Source organism: Dipodomys spectabilis, unplaced genomic scaffold, assembly GCF_019054845.1.
Source record: "Dipodomys spectabilis isolate Male_0828 unplaced genomic scaffold, ASM1905484v1 ptg000422l, whole genome shotgun sequence".
In the NCBI taxonomy this organism is placed as follows: domain Eukaryota; kingdom Metazoa; phylum Chordata; class Mammalia; order Rodentia; family Heteromyidae; genus Dipodomys; species Dipodomys spectabilis.
Genome location: NW_024871099.1, coordinates 6,592,341 through 6,609,935, shown reverse-complemented (window position 1 = coordinate 6,609,935; position 17,595 = coordinate 6,592,341). Strand labels below are relative to the sequence as shown.

The window sequence follows — 17,595 nt, the reverse complement described above, 5'->3', positions numbered from 1 at the left end:
CCTTGGTCTACAGAATGTGGGCTCAGGATGCCTCCACAGGGCCTTATAAAAACAATGTCAATCACTGCTTTTGTCTCTTGTTTCCATTCACCATGATTTGTGCCCTTCCTGGCAATTCTATTTCCCCCAGGGTAAAAAGAAGGATTGGTGAGCCAGGTACTGGTGTCTGTTCATGACTTCATCCCAGCTACTCTGGAAGCTGTGATCTGAGTGAGGATTTGGGTTCAGAGACAGCCCAGCTAGGAAAATCCATGAAATGTCTCTTCTCCAATTAACCAGCAAAAGGCTGGAAGTGGAGGTGTGGGTCAAGTGGTAGAGTTCCAGCCTTGAACAAAAAAAAAATAGTGAAATCCTGAGGTCCTGAGTTCAAATCCTCATACCATCAACCCCCCCACCCCCCCACCCCCAATGAAGAAGGGTTGTGGTAGTGCATGTCTGTAATCCCAAGTGCTTGGGCAGGCTGAAGTATGAGAATATTCAATTTGAGGTCATCCTGGGCTACAGAGCCAAATCTTATCTCATTAAAAAAAAAAATAGAATACAATGTAGAAAGAAGGATTTGGTGGGTCTGGGAATTCTCCTCATTGAAGAAAGAGGATAGAAATAAACATAATAAAAGAGAGCTAGGAAACCACAAGGCTTTCAGAAAACCCCTCGTGAGGAATATTCTTATAGATTCAGGATCCTAGGGGTATCTACATACCCTTCAATTAAAAGACACGCTCAGGAACACTTGGCCACAAAGACACATCTAGTAAGAGAGACTGGCAGAAATCACACAGAAGACATTTTACAGTCATGCACGGGCAGGTACCCAACCAAGAACAGCAAGAAATCAGAGTAAATCAATGACACATGAAGATACCAACAGGTCCTCAACACACCCCCAACCCGTGCAGACTCTCATGGAGACAACAGGCACCAGAACATCTCGATCCACAGATTCACAAAGGGACTTTCTCCAAGATCAGGCCTTCTGGATCTCCACCAAGAGCCCTGGCTGCCACTTGTTCCTGGGTGGGTCTGGTTTACAGATGGAGGAAAAATCCTAGGCAGCGCCCGGACGCCCTCTGCTGGTGAGTCTCAAGAACAGTATAAGCCCAGCTACAAAAAAGTTTTTGTTTTGGAAGCAATCTTTTGTGGGGAGCAGGGAGGGGAGAGGAAGTCGGGCGTGAGTGAGGGGCGGGGTGTCTGGACTGGAACCTCAGGGCCCACGTGAGTGTCTTGTCCTGCCGCTGAGTGGGTGCCGTGTTAAAGGTCAAAGTGAGGTTTGTCTGGCCTTGCACATCTGGGCGGCAGAAGAGGCTTTATCTGGATCGCAGGATATCATATGACTGCTATTGGTTTATCGTGTGCTGTGGGTAACTTTTTATGTCCTGGTCTTGAACTCGGGGACTGGGCACTGTCCCTGAGCCTTTTTTCTGCTCCAGGCTACTTAGGGCTCTCCACTTGAGTCACAGCTCCACTTCAGGCTTTGTGGTGGTTCACTGGCGATGAGTCTCACAGACGTTCCTGCCCCAGGCTGGCTTTGAACCTACAGTCCTCATATACCAGCCTCCCGAGTAGCTAAGATGACAGGTGTGAGCCACCGGTGCTCAGCAGCTATGTGTCTTTTGTGGGTGTCTGCACCGTGCATCCTGATCGTACATCTCAGTGAAGCTCTGTCTTCTGAGTTAAGACGCGGACAGGATTAAAGACCTTGTGACACAGTCACAGTTCCCTGTGTTGGTACAGACGCCAAATAGGCAGAATAGATTTGAGGATTTCGGGAGGTGGGGTGGTGGAAATCTACAAACTTCTGGAGCTCTTGGAGGGCAAAACTCTATGTTCGCGTGCAGAGCGGCCGTCCACTTCGGGCAGAGATGCCAGGATCGTGGGAAGAGCGCCCCGTGAGCAGGAAAGGCGGGGGGGGGGGGGGGGGGGGGGAAGGGACAGACTGCGACTTGCTGTGCAACTTTTTTCTCGTTCTGACTCTAAGCCCCGTTTGCAGCCCTTCAACACTCTCTAAAATGGAAAAGTTGTTTTGTTTTGTTTTTTAACATGGAAGCAATTGAGTTTCTAACCGATACTAGGTAGTACCACGACTTACAACTCAACTCCCTATATTTTCCAGTGTAGATTAATGGGGGAAAGAAAAAAAAAAAAGTCGTCTGCAGAATGGCCAATACCGTTAGCTTTTCCTAAAGCGAGCACGATAAACCCGCTTTAGTGAGATAAAACCAGAACTGTGATTGGTAGACCGCTTGTTTTGAAACCGCCCTAACGGCAAGGGGCGGGCCATCTGTGAATTCATCTCTAGTTCCGGTTTCTTAAAGACAACAGGAAAGAGGTTTTGACGGGCTTTCCTCCTCCCTCCTCCCCCCCCCTCCACTCCCACACACACTCGTCCTGCCACGCCCCATCCAGCCCCGCGATTTGATTGGTGCTAGTGATTTTACCCGCTCAGACTTCTCAAGGGGCGGGAGATCTACACCAATCAGAATGGGTGTTACAGAGACACTTTAAGCGGGGATGAAAGGACGGGATAGGAAAGGCCATGTGGGGGGGTAGAGGAAGGGTGGCGCTCCTTCTGAAATCTCATTTCCAATTGGTCCAAATCATTACTCCCTTTCCCTCATTTGACCTTCAGGAAGCTGGCGCGCGGACGCTAGCCAATCAGCACGCACTCCGCCTCCTGCCTTTTCCCGCCCTCCGCTCCGGGCCGCGGCTTCGACGTAGGCCAACGCTTCCTCTTCGGCAACTCTAAAGGCCCTTCCGCTGTTATTTATTCTGAAAGCCACAGTTTGATTGGCTGAACCTCCCGGTCCGCGCCCGTTGCCCTCGCGCACCGGCCAATTGGCACTTGTGTTGCATCCTCCCGGGGCACGGACGAGGGGGGGAGGCGGCGGCCATCTTGAGCCGCTGCCGCCATTGGAGTGCCCCCCCCTTTCTCCCCCCCTTTTGCCTCTTGACAGGAAAGGTTTAAGGGGGGAATCGAACCCTGGGAGGCCGGGCCGGGCTCGGGGGCCGCCCCGGGGGGCCCGGGCCATGGATGTACGTCGTCTAAAGGTGAACGAACTTCGCGAGGAACTGCAGCGCCGCGGCCTGGACACTCGCGGCCTCAAGGCCGAGCTTGCTGAGCGGCTGCAGGCGGCGCTGGAGGCCGAGGAGCCCGACGACGAGCGGGAACTCGAGGCCGACGACGAACCGGGGCCGCCCCCCGGGCACCACAACGAGGAGGTCGAGACCGAGGGGGGCTCCGAGCTGGAGGGGACCGCGCAGCCACCGCCGCCCGGGCTGCAGCCGCACCCGGAGCCCGGCGGCTACTCGGGGCCGGATGGACATTGTGAGAGTGCGCGGGGCGGGGGGCGGGAGGCCCGGAGTCCGGGGGACGCGGGAGTCCGGCGCCGGAGGTCGGGGAGACGGTCTCGAGCTTCGAGGGATCGAGCCCGACACCCACCGCTTGGGGAAACGAAAAAAAGAGAAGAATCAGGGGACCTGGGCCTCGGGGAACGAGCGGGCGGACCGAGGGCATTGGGTGCGGTGGTGGTGGTGGTGGTGATGGGGGAATCCGAGATGAGGGGGGGGGGGGGGTGTCTCGATATCCTACATGCTCGGGACCCTGGGAGGTCCAGAGACCGGAAACTGCTGTTTCTGGAGCTGGAGAAAGTCGGAAGAACTACAGACCTTTTTTTTTTCTTCTTCTTCTTCCTCTTTTTTAGGGGGTCCAAAAAAAGGGCTCTTGGACGTGGCAATCTTAAGTTTGGGGTGCGCTGATTTGGGAGGGGAACCTTGTTTCCCTAGGGTCGGGGAAGGGAGAGTTTTCGAAGGTTCCTCGAGTTTGCAGGCCGGAGGGAGTTAACCGGGGATTGTGCGCTTTGGGGTTCTGGGGTGGGTTGGCGAGGTTGTCGGTGGTTGTAGGGGGCAGAGCGCTCTTCGTGTAAGGCTGGTGATGCATTTTGGGGGGGGTGTTTGCAATAGGGACTGTGATTGGACTGTTCGGAACCCGCATCTCTCTTCCAGGGCGATGGGGGGCGGGGAGCAACTTTAAGGGGCACGCGGCTTGGCTGGGTGCTGGGAGGTTTGGGGGGGCTTTTCAAATTGACTTTCTGGAGGAGACTCAGGGAAACTTTGGTGTCGGGCCAGGGAGTGGCTGAACTGGACAAAGGATTTGGGGGACGGGTACCTCTGTGGTTGCTGCAGAATAGGCTTGGGTTAACTGGGTAGCAAAGGATGGATGGGGGCAGAAATCAAGTTGGTAGTACTGCAAGTGGATTCTTGAGTCCAGCAGGGAAAGAGTGGGTAGTTGGGCTTGCACTCATACCCCAGGGGAAAGCTTGTAGGATGTAGTAAAGAGAAAGGAAACCTGTTGACTTTGCTGAGGACCTCCCTGAGGCGCCAGTGGGGTGGGGGTGGGGGCCTGCGGTGCTTCTGGGGCTGAATGCTTCCAAGAGAGGGCTCCTGGGTCCCTAGAAGCAATTACTTGTGTGCCCCAAGAGAGGGTGGCTGGGGGTAGTGGGGAGCCTCTGTATCTGCTCAAAGATGTGATTGTGGGAATAGAAGGGGTTCAGGCAGATCTGAGTCCTCTGAGGAGAGAGAGAGGGAGAGGACTCTAGGAATGGAGAGAATAGAATGACTGGAGTTCGAAAAGGGCTGCCTGATTCTGGCGTCCAGGGTTTGTGGTGTTTCTCAAAAAAGAGGGCCCTCCCTGGGGCTTGGAGCTAAGACTGAGGAAAGAAATGAGGTCACAGAAGGAACTTGGGATTGCCATTAGGTATACTGACTTGTTCAAGAAAGATGGGATCTCCTGGAAGGGGGCAACCTGAGTGTCAGTTTGGTCTAGAGTGTAATTTTAGGATACCCAAAATGTGCTGGGAATTCCCACAGGAGTGACCTATACCCCTCCCTGGCAGTGTGGCCTGTAGATGTGTTTGTCTAGAGCTCAGGGACCCTGGCAGGTGCAGCAAGGGGAGACTGCCCTCACCTGACTGGCTGCCAGAAGGGTCTCTGAAAGGTGAGTTTGGGGCTTTCAGGGAACCTGGCTCACTGAGTCCAATCTGGTTCCATGGTAGGCAAGTCACTTCACTTCTGTGAACCTGTTTCCTTGTTTGTAAAATGGTTACAATATTGACCCCAGGATTGTTACAAACTCACACGGGGTCTACTTGTTATTAGAAAGAAGATGGCAAGGCAGCATCTGTGGGTACAGGAAAAATGTTTAGGGAGAGAGAAAAAGAGAGACACTTTGTGGGGGGGAACACTGCTTAAAGCCTGGTAAAAGCAGAATAGTTTTGTAAGGGCTGGTTGTTCCAGTTAAGAAGATGAGTTCTTCCTCTCTCCCTTATTCTCATTGACAAAAATCCTCTGAGCCCCCGCTTCATGTCCCCCCTGCAACTTCCTTCAGTGTTCGTAAACAAATACTGTAGCCACGTGACTTGGGGCTTTTCTCCCTTTGGACTGTACCTGGTTTGTACCCAGATGTACTTGTCCTCTGAGAAAGGATCCAATCAATTAACTAACGAATGGCAAGAATAGTTTCTCCTTGCCTGGTTCTGCCTCACTGCGCCTAGCAAGGGCTGCAGCAAAGCACGCAGCAGAGATCCTGCCCCTGGGGCCAGTTGCCTGCACACTGCCCATCCTAAGTTTTCTAAAAACTTCTCTTTGGTTTGTCTGCGAGATTCTCCTTGAAGCATCTGGTCTGGTGCTTTGTCCAGTCTCTTTGTTCAGTCTAAGCTTTCCCATGTGTGCTCCCAGCCCAGGAGTGTTCTGTGTTCGCATCCATGAGTCATTGCCTATGTATCCTTTGAGTTGAGGCTTATGTTCCTTTCTAGGTCCCTTTCTCGGCTCCTAGTATTCCTAGTCCCTGACACAATCAAAATGAACTTACTTTGGTATAAAGATCTGCTCAGTTAAGCTGCTCAGGCCTCACTGGGGCAGGCTCATCCTCAGCTGTATCCTGGGTCTGGTGTGTTGTATGCACCTCACCAAGAACATTGCCAGTCTTGAGCTGAGTTCCCCTTAGCCACTTCTGACCTAACTCCGGCTGTGCTAACAGCTCAAAGACCCCCTCTCCCCCCCACCTTAGGGTCCCTTTTCTGTTTCCTCTAGCTAAGGTGGCTACCCTTTGTCTTGGCAACTGTTATCAGTTCCAGGAGGTTCTTAAAAGAAGTTGGCTTGCACCTGTGATCCTAGCTCCCTCAGGAGGCTGAGATCTGAGGATAGCAGTTCAAGGCCAGCCCAGACAGGAAAGTCTGTGAGACTCTAATCTTGAATATTGGAGAGAGCCAGAAATGGACCTGTGCCTCTGGTGAGCACTAGTTGAACAAAAGAAGCTCAAGGACTGGCACTCAAAAAAAAAAAAAAGTTTGGCTATACTGATGGGGCAGAGGGCCAGTGTGTGTGCTCTGAGTATTTTTTAAGCCTTGTACCCTGAATGCCTGTCCCCAAGCACTGCACTGTCCAGAACAGCTAGGGCTGCTGGCTTTAAATGGGGCTCTATGGAGTGCCAGATGCCCACAGAACTGGCATAGGGACTTGAGAGGCCAAGCTGGGCCCCTGCCCTGACCCAACTTCTCCATGGTCCGTTGGGTTTGTATGTTGGGTTTCTGTAGGACCCAGTCACAGGTGGGGACCTGCAGCCTTTTGAGGGGCAAGCTGGGGCCGCTTTGTTGTGGCACAAGTGTTCCTCTTCTACAGACCAGCCGGCCCAGTGAGGTGGTGCAATCTAGCCTAGGGCCTCCAAAAGCACCCATCTAACTGCCCATTTCTCTTGTCTTAAGATGTCATGGACAATATTCCCAGGCAGAACCAGTTCTACGAGACCCAGGTCATCAAGCAGGAAAATGAGTCAGGCTATGACCGGAGACCGCTAGAAATGGAGCCGCCACCGCCCACCTATCCCCCAGGTAGGAAAGTCCTGTACTCCCGCTCCTGATGGAAGCCCAATCCAACTGAGCCTTTGCATCCAGCTTGGGCAATTTTCTTTTGGGGCTTTTGTCACTGTGTAAGGTTTGCTTTGATTTAGGGGCATGAGGGGGAAGGTTTGAACTTAGGGCAAGTGTTTGCTAGACAAGTGTTCTACAGCTCAAGCCACACGTCCAGCTGTTGCTTTAGTGTTTTTTGGTTTGGTTTGATTTTTGCTTTTTAGAAGAGGGAGTGGCAGTGCTGATTTGAACTCAGGCCTCCCAGGGCTAGGCGGAAATGCTTTTACTGAGTCATTCCTCCGGCCCTTTTAGAGATAGGATCTTGCATCCCCGCTCATGTGTGCCTATTGTGGGCTTTCTGGATGACAGGCATACACCACTGTGCCCAGCTATGTGGCGTGGAAGGGGTTTTGTAAACTTTTCTATTCTGGCTATTCTGTTCTCATACAACAGTCCTAGGCCTCCAGGAGGAGGACTAGCATTCGAGGCATCAGCCACTAGTACCCGTCTGCTTTATTTTTCAGATTGGATCTCCTACTTTGCTTGGGTTCAACCATGGACTGTGATCCTCCTATCTCTGCCTTCCAAGTAGCAGGGATCATAGGCCTGTACCAGAATGGCCAGGGTCTTGTCGACATTTTTCCCTAGTACTAGCCTCAAACTGCATTCCTCTTGTCTCCTCCTCTCAAGTAATATACCTTCCCATGCATGGCTTTGTCTGATTTTGCCATAAAAGAATTCTGGCACACTCTATGGTGTTGGGAAAGGAGATTTTTCATGATACCTTTTTAGATTTTAGTACCAGTAACCCAGGGCAGTACTTGAGGTCAATACTTGAGTCCCATTTAGACTCACAATGTGGAGGCCAGAAAGCCTTGTAAACCTAGCCTGGTATCCCTTGTTCTGAAGAATAATTGTTCTAGGATATCATTGCTCCTTGAAAAGGGTTCTTTAGCCAAATGCATCTAATCTCTCTTGGAGATTACAGCATTAAAGGCTTTACTTTAAGAAGTCCTGGATTGAAGTAAACCTGGTATCATCTCAGGGTTTCTCTAACTTGTAAAGACATCATTGCAGAGCATAGTTCCCCCATCACATAGAACCCAACTTCTCTTGTTTTATAGATTGAGTTGGTAGCTTGTCCTACTGCAGAACTGAGGCTGGCAATTGGGAAATGAGCTCTCGGCCATTGTTCATACAGGACTGACTGTTTTATTTATTTGTCAGTCACGGGGCTTGACTTCAGGACCTGGGTGCTCTCTCTGAGCTCTTTTGCTCAAGGCTAGTACTCTACCATTTTGAGCCACAGTGCCATTTCTGGTGGTTAATTGGATATGAGTCTCATGGACTTTCCTGCCCAGGTTGGCTTTGAACCAGATCTCAGCCCCTGAGTAGCTAGGATTATAGGCGTGATCCACCAGCACCTTGCTCAGAACCCTGTTGGAACATGAGTCTGAACTTAGGTCCCCCCTCCCTGCCCTTAATGTTGTAGCCCCAGTGCCCTTGTTCTTTTAATTTGTGTTTTGAGACTGGATCTCACTATGTAGCCCAGGCTGGCCTTGAACTTGTGACTCTCCTGCCTCAGCCTCCCAAATGCTTAGTGAATCTAGTTAATTCTGTCTAATTCTATTTTGGTCCGTCCACAAAGTGCATTCCCTGGTGTTTGTGTGTGTGGTTCAGGATGTTGATGAGTAGAGGTTAAACTACAGATTTGTATCAAGGTCTACGGCCTGTGGGAGCATCTGGCCAAGGTGGGTGTTTACTGTTATCAGCAGCCATTCACTAAGGGCCTGCTCTGGTAGTCATAGAGCTATCTTCAGTATGACCAACTATCATTGCTGTCCTGGAGACTAAGGAGCCTTGCTGGGTCCCACAAAGGCTGGGAGGTGATTGGGTGGACTTGGGTAGAGTGCTGAGATGAGCCACAGCAGCAGGCATGGGGACGCTGAAATACTGCAAGGCTGAGTCCATGATTTGTCCTTAGTTAACTGGTTTTTGGAGTTTGTCTCAGACTAGAACTCTTATCAGTCCCTGGAACGTTAGCCCTCCTTGACTTGGAGCGTATAGCATGACTTAATAAGGTTGTTCCATCTTTGTGATGACTGGGCTACAGACCCTTCCTTCTGGAGTAACAGCACTTAGTAGGACCACAAAATGGGTAACTGGGCTTAGTAGAACCACCATGATCTTGTCAAGTCGCCCCCTCTTTCCCCTTGTCAGACTGAAGTTGCTATGTAAGGTACAGATTCTCGGGGAAGAAAAATTGGAGAGGGTGAAGTCAAAGCCTCTTAAGGGGCTCCCAAAGGCCCATAATGAGCTTGTCCTCTGTAGTGCTAGGGTGCCCCTTCTCATGAGCCCTGAGAGTCCACTGCATAACTTGTGTCAGCCCGCCTCCTGCATCCCACCCTGAGCCCCTCACAAGAGGCCCTGGCCTGCCCACCAGGCTCTTGTTGGGCCCAGTTTTCATCATGAGTCAGGTGCCTGTGACCTTTCCTGGAGTAAAAGGGCCAGAGAAATAGTAGCTGAGCCCTTTTGTGAGTGTCTTGACCATCTGACTTGTCCTGGCAATAGACATAAAAACAGAGATGAAGCAAGAAGCACCCCCCAGCTTCCTCCCACCCGAAGCATCTCAGCTCAAGCCAGACAGACAGCAATTCCAGAGTCGAAAGAGGCCTTATGAAGACAACCGGGGACGTGGCTACTTTGAGCACCGAGAGGACAGGAGGTGGGTGTAAGAAACGGCTGCTGGCTCTTCTCCCCACACTTGCTGCCAGATCCAACTTCCTTCAACTTTTACTCCTTCCTCTTATTTCCTCCTTGCTTTTCACCTGCACAGCCACTTCGGAGCACCCTACATTCTTAGCTGTGGGATTGTAGCCCGCCTTGGCCTTTTACTTTAGTGTACCTGCATTGCCACAGGGGCCTGCTCCTGGCTCACCTGCATCCCTCCAGTGAAAGCTTTTCTTTCTTTTATTTTTATTTTGGTTGTTGTTGTTATTCCTGAGGCTTGAACTCAGGGCACTGTCCCTGAGCTCTTTTGCTCAAGGCTAGTGCTCTTATCACTTTGAATCATAGCACCAATTCTGGTTTTCTGGTGGTTTGTTGGAAATAAAGTCTCATGGCCTTTCCTGCCCAGGCTGGCTTGGAACCATGATGCTCTAGATCTCAGCTGGGATTACAGGAGTGATTACATGCATCAGGCTTGAAAGAGCTTTTCTAATCTGGACAGTAGGGTTGCCTTTTACTGCCCTAGGGTAGGTACTAGACAGACCTTGTACACAACTAAGCCACAAACTCCTGGAGGGAGTAGCCAAGATGCAAGTGAATTTTAAGAGCTTTCAAGAGGGATTGGAGGGCTGGGAAGGTGGCTCAGTGGTAGAGCGCTTGCCTTGCATGCTCGAGGCCCTGGGTTTGATTCCTCAGCATCACATAAGCAAAAAGAAAAAAGCCGGAAGTGGCACTGTGGCTCAAGTGGTAGAGCACTAGCCTTGAACTGAAGAGCTGAGGGACAGTGCCCAGGCCCAGAGTTCAGGCCCCACAACCGGACCCAAAAAAAAAAAAAAAAAAAAGAGGGAGTGGACTCTGCACTGACCTTTTCCCTTTCCTGACAAACTGTCTCCCCCTTCTTTCCCCTCTCCCTTCCCTCCTCTCTCCTCCCTCCTCCCTCCTTCCTCAAGGAGTCTGAAGCCTGTTCTCTTCATGGCATCCCTTCCCCTGCTCCTCTGGACTGTTCTTCTAACACATTGTGTTTCCTGCCTGCGGAAGTCCACTCTAGCTAGCTTGTTGGAAAGGGCTTGAGCGCTGTGCTATAACAAAAGTCAGGACACAGAGCCCACACTACGCAGGTTCCTTCCACTGCTTCCCACGAAGCAGAGGTTGTGTAGGAGCTACTTGCTGATTATTTAAGATATGACAGGCACCCTCACACTGGGCCCTAGCTGCTCTGGACTGGTGGGACAGGAAGCCTGCTGCCAAAGGATGCCAGTGGCCAGGTGGGCCCTATGGGCACCCAGGTGGGCATGAGATCTTGCACATAGTGGATAGAGCTATGCAGGCTGGGCATCCAACCACCGCCTTGCACCCTTCTCTTCTCTACAGTGGAAACCAGGAGTATTTTAACATGATTCTTTTTTTAGTGTTTTAGTAGGAAGATAATCATGTACATAATTGAGGACACTGAGAGACTGAGAATGTGGGTCATAGCAAAATCCTGTCCAATGCAGGGTTTTAGGAAGCCTGGTGTGTGGGTAGATGTTAATTACTGGGGTTTGTCCAGGCTCTTGCCCTCACCCTGCCTGCTCTCTAAAACTGGGGCACCCTGGGCTATTGTAGCCTACAATCAATGGCAGCCAAGCAATAAGGCAATTCTGGTTAGGTCAAAGGCAGGGATCTGAATCTTGGGGTGTCTAAGAAAGCTTCCTAAATGGTTCTGGTGCCTCTCTTTAGCAGAGTACCCCCTCTGGTGCAGCCCCATCCTGGGAGTTCACAGTGATTGCTTTGGGGCAAGTAGGTAGGGTTCCAGAATTCTTTTGCTAAACTCTAGAGGCCATTGGGGGGAGGGGGCATGCGTGAGTCACCACAGAGACTTTATTCCCCTCCCCTGCCCTCCTCCAACTGTTCTCGTGTGACTCCATCCTTTTCCCAACACAGGGGACGCTCTCCTCAGCCTCCTGCCGAAGAGGATGAGGACGACTTCGACGACACCCTGGTGGCTATCGACACGTGTGAGTCCCTTGGGAAATTGTACCCCAACCTCCAGAATCCCAGGTACACTGGGAAACATCACCGTTGCACAGGGGAGGCCAGCTGAGCCTTGGAGCCTGGGCAGGTCATTCCACTTCCCCAGGCTTCTCTCCAGGGAGGAGACACACCCAGAGGTCTTTCAGTGAGTATCCTCTGAGAGCTTGGAACCGCCCTAGGTGCCTGAAGAGTTACCACCTAATCAGGAAAGGAATCTGAGTGCTACTGGGGAAACTGAACTCAGTTTCCATCAGCTACTCACATTCGTGGTGAAACCAATGCTGCTTTGTCCTCAGCAGTAGTGTGGCCTCCCCTGGGCTCTGCCCATCTGCATTTGCTCTCCACGGCATCAGTGGCTTCCACCCTGACTGCATTGGAGCTCAGAGCCCTTGAAGGAGAAGTAGGGGGTAAAAAGCTCTAAGGGTGTGGTTCAGCATGGTGCAGAACAAAAGCCCAGCAGTTCATTCTGCATTTCCTGAAAGAGTACTGGCCTTGTGCTTGGGGAAGAGTCAGAATGTCTTACACCCAATCTCATTGCAGGCTCTCAAAAGACAAAGTCTACCCAGAGTAAAGTTAGCCGTTTTTGAGCATGGTAGGGAGCCGTGGTCTGGGAGATGATCTGAGGCAGTAGAGTCCCACCTCTGGAGAAGGGAGAGCCTATCATGAGCGAGGTGGGCAGGCAAGGCTTCCTTGGGGGCACAGCAGGAGATGGGACAGGAGCCTGTACCTCCAGGGCATCAGTCTCAGCTGGCATTGTGTGCATCAGAGTCACAGCTTTTTTGGTGTTCTCTTTTTGGTGGTTTTTTTTTTGCCAGTCCTGGAGCTTGAACTCAGGGTCTAAGCACTGCCCCTGAACTTCCTTTGCTCAAGACTAACACTCTACCACTTGACCCACAGCACCACTTCCAGCTTTTTTGTGTGGAACTGAGGAATCGAACCCAGGGGTTCATGCATGCTAGGCAAGCACTCTACACTAAGCCACATTCCCAGCCAGAAGTCTAAATTTGAAAGTGCTGAAATGAGGAGATACTCCTGTCGGGGCCGTTCATCTACATTTCTCCTGGGTCCCATTATTGGACTCCCATAGCTGAAGTCCCTTTCCTGTAGGTTAGCAGGAGGCTAGTGTGCACTAGACCAGACTTCCTATTCAAAGTGAGAGTGGCTAGAGAGTGCATTGGTTGCCTGGAACACTCCCTGGCAATGTATTTTGTTACTCTTAACAAAACCTGAAAAGCATCAGCCGATTGCAGGCCTTTTCCTCCACAGATAACTGCGATCTGCACTTCAAGGTGGCCCGGGACCGGAGTAGTGGCTATCCACTCACGATCGAGGGCTTCGCATACCTGTGGTCGGGAGCCCGTGCCAGCTACGGGGTCAGAAGGGGCCGTGTGTGTTTCGAAATGAAGGTGAGAGGGAGCAACAGAGCAAAAATAAGGACAGGAAGCAGGCCCAGCCATGGAATAGACTGTCCCCAGCCACCTTGATCAGAGCTCACAACTGCAAGGAATTGGCTGTGCCCAGCCAATCTACTGATAGGTTTGTAGAACTAGGCACAGGCAGTGTGGGGGTGGGGAATGACCTAGAAGCCAGGCATGGAAGCTCACGCCTGTAATCCTCGCTATTTAGTAGGCTGAGAGATGAGGTGTAGAGGATGGCAGTTTAAGGCCAGCCCAGGCTGGCCTTAGAGATGGACTCCATCTCTAAGATAACTAGCAAAAGAGGGGACGAGGGAGAATGATGGGAAGGGGTGAATAATCAAGATGCACTGTATGTATAAATGTATACATAAACGCACAAATGTTCAAATGGAGGAGGAAGAAAAGTTCTATGAAAAATGTACACAGAGCCAGGCACCGGTGGTTCACACCTATTATCCTAGCTACTCAGGAGGCCGAGATCTGAGGATCACAGTTCACATAGCCAGCCGGGACAGGAAAATCCATGAGACTCTTATCTCCAATAAACCACTCAGGAAACTAGAAGTGGCGCTGTGGCTCAAGTGGTAGAGCGCTCGCCTTGAGCTGAAGAGCTAGGGACAGTGTTCAGGCCCAGAGTTCAAGCTCCATGACTGACAAAAAACAATAAACAAAAAAAACCCAAAACTGGACATTTTTTTTCCGGTCATGGGGCTTGAACTCAGCCTGGGCGCTGTCCCTGAGCTCTACCACTTGAGCCACAGCGCCACTTCTGGTTTTCTGAGTGGTTTATTGGAGATAAGAGTCTCATGGGCTGGGAAGGTGACTCAGTGGTAGAGCGCTTGCTTTGCGTGCCAGAGGCCCTGGGTTCGATTCCTCAGCACCACATAAGCAAAAAGAAAAAAGCTGGAAGTGGTGCTGTGGCTCAAGTGGTAGAACGCTAGCATTGAGCTGAAGAGCTGAGGGACAGCGCCCAGGCCCAGAGTTCAGGCTCCACGACCGGACCCCCAAAAAAAAAAAAGAGAAAGAGAGAGTCTCATGGACTTTCCTGCCCTGGCTGGCTTTGAACTGCGATCCTCAGATCTCAGCCTCCTGAGTAGTTAGGATAACAAGCATGAGCCACTGGTGCCCAGCTATATCTACAGTTTTTATCAAAGCTATATTAGTTAAATGCAACTAGCTGAAAATGTTTCTTATAGAAATTACTTTTTTTTCTTTTTGTCGGTCATGGGGCTTGAACTCTGGGCAGGCTCTGTTCCTCAGCTCTTTAGCTCAAGGCTAGCACCCTACCACTTGAGCCACAGCACCACTTCCAGCTTTTTCTGTTTATGTGGTGCTGAGGAATCGAACCCAGGGCCTCATGCATGCGAGGCAAGCACTCTACCACTGAGCAAACTTCCCAGCCCTCTTACAGAAATTTCTTAGTGACAAATTTCCATTTATTTAAGCAAATGGTAGTGAGCATGTTTGAAAATTGAAATCAGTGTACTTTATTAATTTCTAATATGTTACAAAAATTCATCATAAAGAGTTAATTACTGACAAACAGCAAAACAAAGCAGAATTCCAGATGTATAGATCAGTTAAGTGAAAAACACCAATTTAAAAAATACTCCTCCTTACACTGGGCACCACTGGCTCACACCCATAATCTTAGCTATTCAGAAGGCTGAGATCTCAATCTATATTCAAAGCCAGTCTGGGCAGAAAAGTTCAAGAGACTCCATCTCCCATTAATCAGCAAAATGCCAGACTGGAGGTATGGTTCAAGCAGTAGAGAACCAGCTGTGAGCAAGAAAGACAAATGAGATTATATAAGGCCCTAAATTCAAGTCCCCCTCCTCCCTCAAAATTTTTTTCTTATCAGCTATTGCTCTTTTGCTATAGTAATTCATTTTGAAAATGTGCAGATTTCCTTTTTTTGGTATGGTTCAATTGCTGGACCTTAAGCTCACTGGAACCCAAGTGATAGGTCCCAGTACTGACCCCCACAGAAAGACATCATCAAATAAGGGGCATCTTATTTTATGTGCCATTCAGGGAAATGCTGTCAAAACTACATAGTGCTTTCTCATTTTCTGGTGTTTTTTTTGGGGGGGGGGGGGGGATCCAGTCATGGGACCTGAACTCTGGGCCTGGGCGCTATCCTTCAGCTCAAGGCTAGTGCTCTACCACTTGAGCCACAGTGCCATTTCCGGCTTTTTTGTTTTTGCTTATGTGGTGCAGAGGAATCAAACCCAGGGCCTCAGGCATGCAAGGCAAGCGCTTTAACCACTGAGCCACCTTCCCAGCCCTACTTTCTCATTTTCTAAAACAGTGCTTTGGAAATTAACAGAAAGGGAAAGGATTTTCTTTTTCTTTTTCTTTTTTTTTGGTTGGTTGTGGGGCCTGAACTCTAGGCCTGGGCGCTATCCCTGAGCTCTTCAGCTCAAGGCTAGCGCTATACCACTTGAGCCACAATGCCACTTCAGGCTTTTTCTGCTTATGTGGTGCTGAGAAATTGAACCCAGGGCCTCATGCATACAAGGCAAGCACTCTACCACTGAGCTACCTTCCCAGCCCCACAAGCTCTTTCTAATAAGGAGTAACTAACAGAAATGTTTGAGAAAGACTTTTGGTAGTATCTTCCAGTAGTTTTAGGAACAGATATTGCTGTATCAGACTTGGGTCTTAACACCCCAAACGCAACAACTACACAGTGCTCTCACCATGGATTATTACTTCACAGTTTTAAAATACACCCCAGCCGGTATTCCAAAGGCCACAGTAAAGATGGGTAGGTATATTAAGTAAGCAGTTGGGCCTCAGACATAGAGACCAAGTCAAAAGGTGTTTGTGCCCCCAGCCCCACATACACACACACTTGTTACTCAATACTGAGTATCTTAGGCATTGCTCCCCAGCAGTGTACTTGGACCTGCCTGTTCTCTGTAACTGCTGCCTGTAATTTGTTTTAAGATTGTACTATTACGTAACCAGTGTCTTGTTGATGGTTCTTTCTGACTTGCAAATGTAAATATAAAAAAACCAATGCTGCATTGAGTTTCCTTGCATATATACAAACTTGCATGCATGAGTGTATCTGTAAGCTATACTAGAAGTGCTGACTTATAAAGCACTGTTTGATGTTGGTTTTGTGGTGCTGAGAATCATACATAGGGTTTCATGCATACTAGTCAGGGGCTCTACCACTGAGCTACCCCTTCCAACCTGTGTTTAGTTTTTCTCTTTTTGTTTTGTGCTGCCACTGGGGCTTGAACTCAGGACCTGGGCCTTATCCCTTGAGGTTTTTTTTTTCTCTCTCTCTCAAGACTTGTGCTCTACCACTTGAGACAAGATTCCACTTCTAGCTTTCTAGGGCAGTTACTTGTAGATGAGAGTCTCACAGGCTTTCTTGCCTTGACTGCCTTCAGACTGTGATCCTCCAGGCTCAGTCTCCTGAGTAGCTAGGTTTGTGCGCATGAGCCACCAGCTTTTGGCTAATTTAGTTTTGATAGAGACAGTTAGATTGCCCTGTACAGACATTTATCTTCCTCTCAAATATTTTGATAGTTCATTTTTCCCCTGGAAGGGTTAAAAGTGAAAAATCCCTATTTGAAACACCACTGGCCTGCATGCTCTCACTCCCTTCAGAGGCCCTGGTTTTCTCTGCCACAGGCACTTCAGAGCCTCTTCCCCTGCCACTGTAGCCATTGCTAGTTGGTTAATGCCTAATAAACTTCCCTCCTCTTATTTCCTCATAACCCACCAGCTTCCAGAAATTCCATCATGAGCCTTGTTGTCTTTTGTCCTCAGATCAATGAGGAAATCTCCGTGAAGCACCTTCCTTCTACAGAGCCTGACCCCCATGTTGTCCGTATTGGCTGGTCCCTGGATTCTTGCAGCACCCAGCTAGGTAAGGAGAAGTCAGCCAGGTCATCCTGAGGAGAGAGCATTGCCCCTGGCCCCTGGGTCCTCAAGACTCCTGAACGTCCCTCCCAGTATTGGCCCAGAAGGACATGTTCTTCCTGTCCATGGGCAGCCTGGCTTCAGTTGGAAGGACTAATATTCTAGAGTAACCCTTCTATGAAGAGCTAACAGGAAAGTCCAAGATGGTCTTCAGAAAACTATTCCCCTTGCTGGGAAGGTGGCTCAGTGGTAGAGTGCTTGCCTAGCATGCATGAGGCCCTGGGTTTGATTCCTTAGCACCACACAAGCAGGGAAAAAAAAAGCTGGAAGTAGCTCTGTGGCTTAAGTGGTAGAGCACTAGCCTTGAGCTGAAGAGCTGAAGGACAAGGCCCAGGCCCAGAGTACAGGCCCCCCGGACCAAAAAACAAAAACAGAAAACTATTCCCTTCTTTAAAAGAAAAGATGAGTTTCCTGCCCTCAACACCATACTGAAAATAAGTTCCTCAGCCCTGTGTACTTCCCAGCAGAGCCTGATCTAGTCTGAAAAGGGGGACAGAGCTGGCACCATGGTGGTACTACATGCCTGTACTCCTAGCTACTTGTGAGATGAAGATTAGTAGGTAGAACTGTGGTTCCAGGCCAACCCTGGG

General features: G+C 50.1%; 1 protein-coding gene across 2 annotated transcripts in view; it reads left to right on the top strand.

The window, feature by feature from the left end:
- Positions 1 to 2,765: 2,765 nt before the first annotated feature.
- Hnrnpul1 (heterogeneous nuclear ribonucleoprotein U like 1) overlaps positions 2,766 to 17,595 on the top strand; it is a 29,352-nt gene continuing 14,522 nt past the window's right edge. The window contains exons 1-6 of one of the 2 annotated variants that reach the window (XM_042668143.1): positions 2,766 to 3,325; positions 6,759 to 6,884; positions 9,474 to 9,627; positions 11,553 to 11,626; positions 12,909 to 13,048; positions 16,853 to 16,952. In XM_042668143.1, coding sequence (XP_042524077.1) covers positions 3,028 to 3,325; positions 6,759 to 6,884; positions 9,474 to 9,627; positions 11,553 to 11,626; positions 12,909 to 13,048; positions 16,853 to 16,952 — 892 coding nt within the window. In that variant the 5' untranslated portion in view covers positions 2,766 to 3,027. The remainder of the gene's footprint in view (positions 3,326 to 6,758; positions 6,885 to 9,473; positions 9,628 to 11,552; positions 11,627 to 12,908; positions 13,049 to 16,852; positions 16,953 to 17,595) is intronic. The other variant, XM_042668144.1, reaches the window with a different exon arrangement.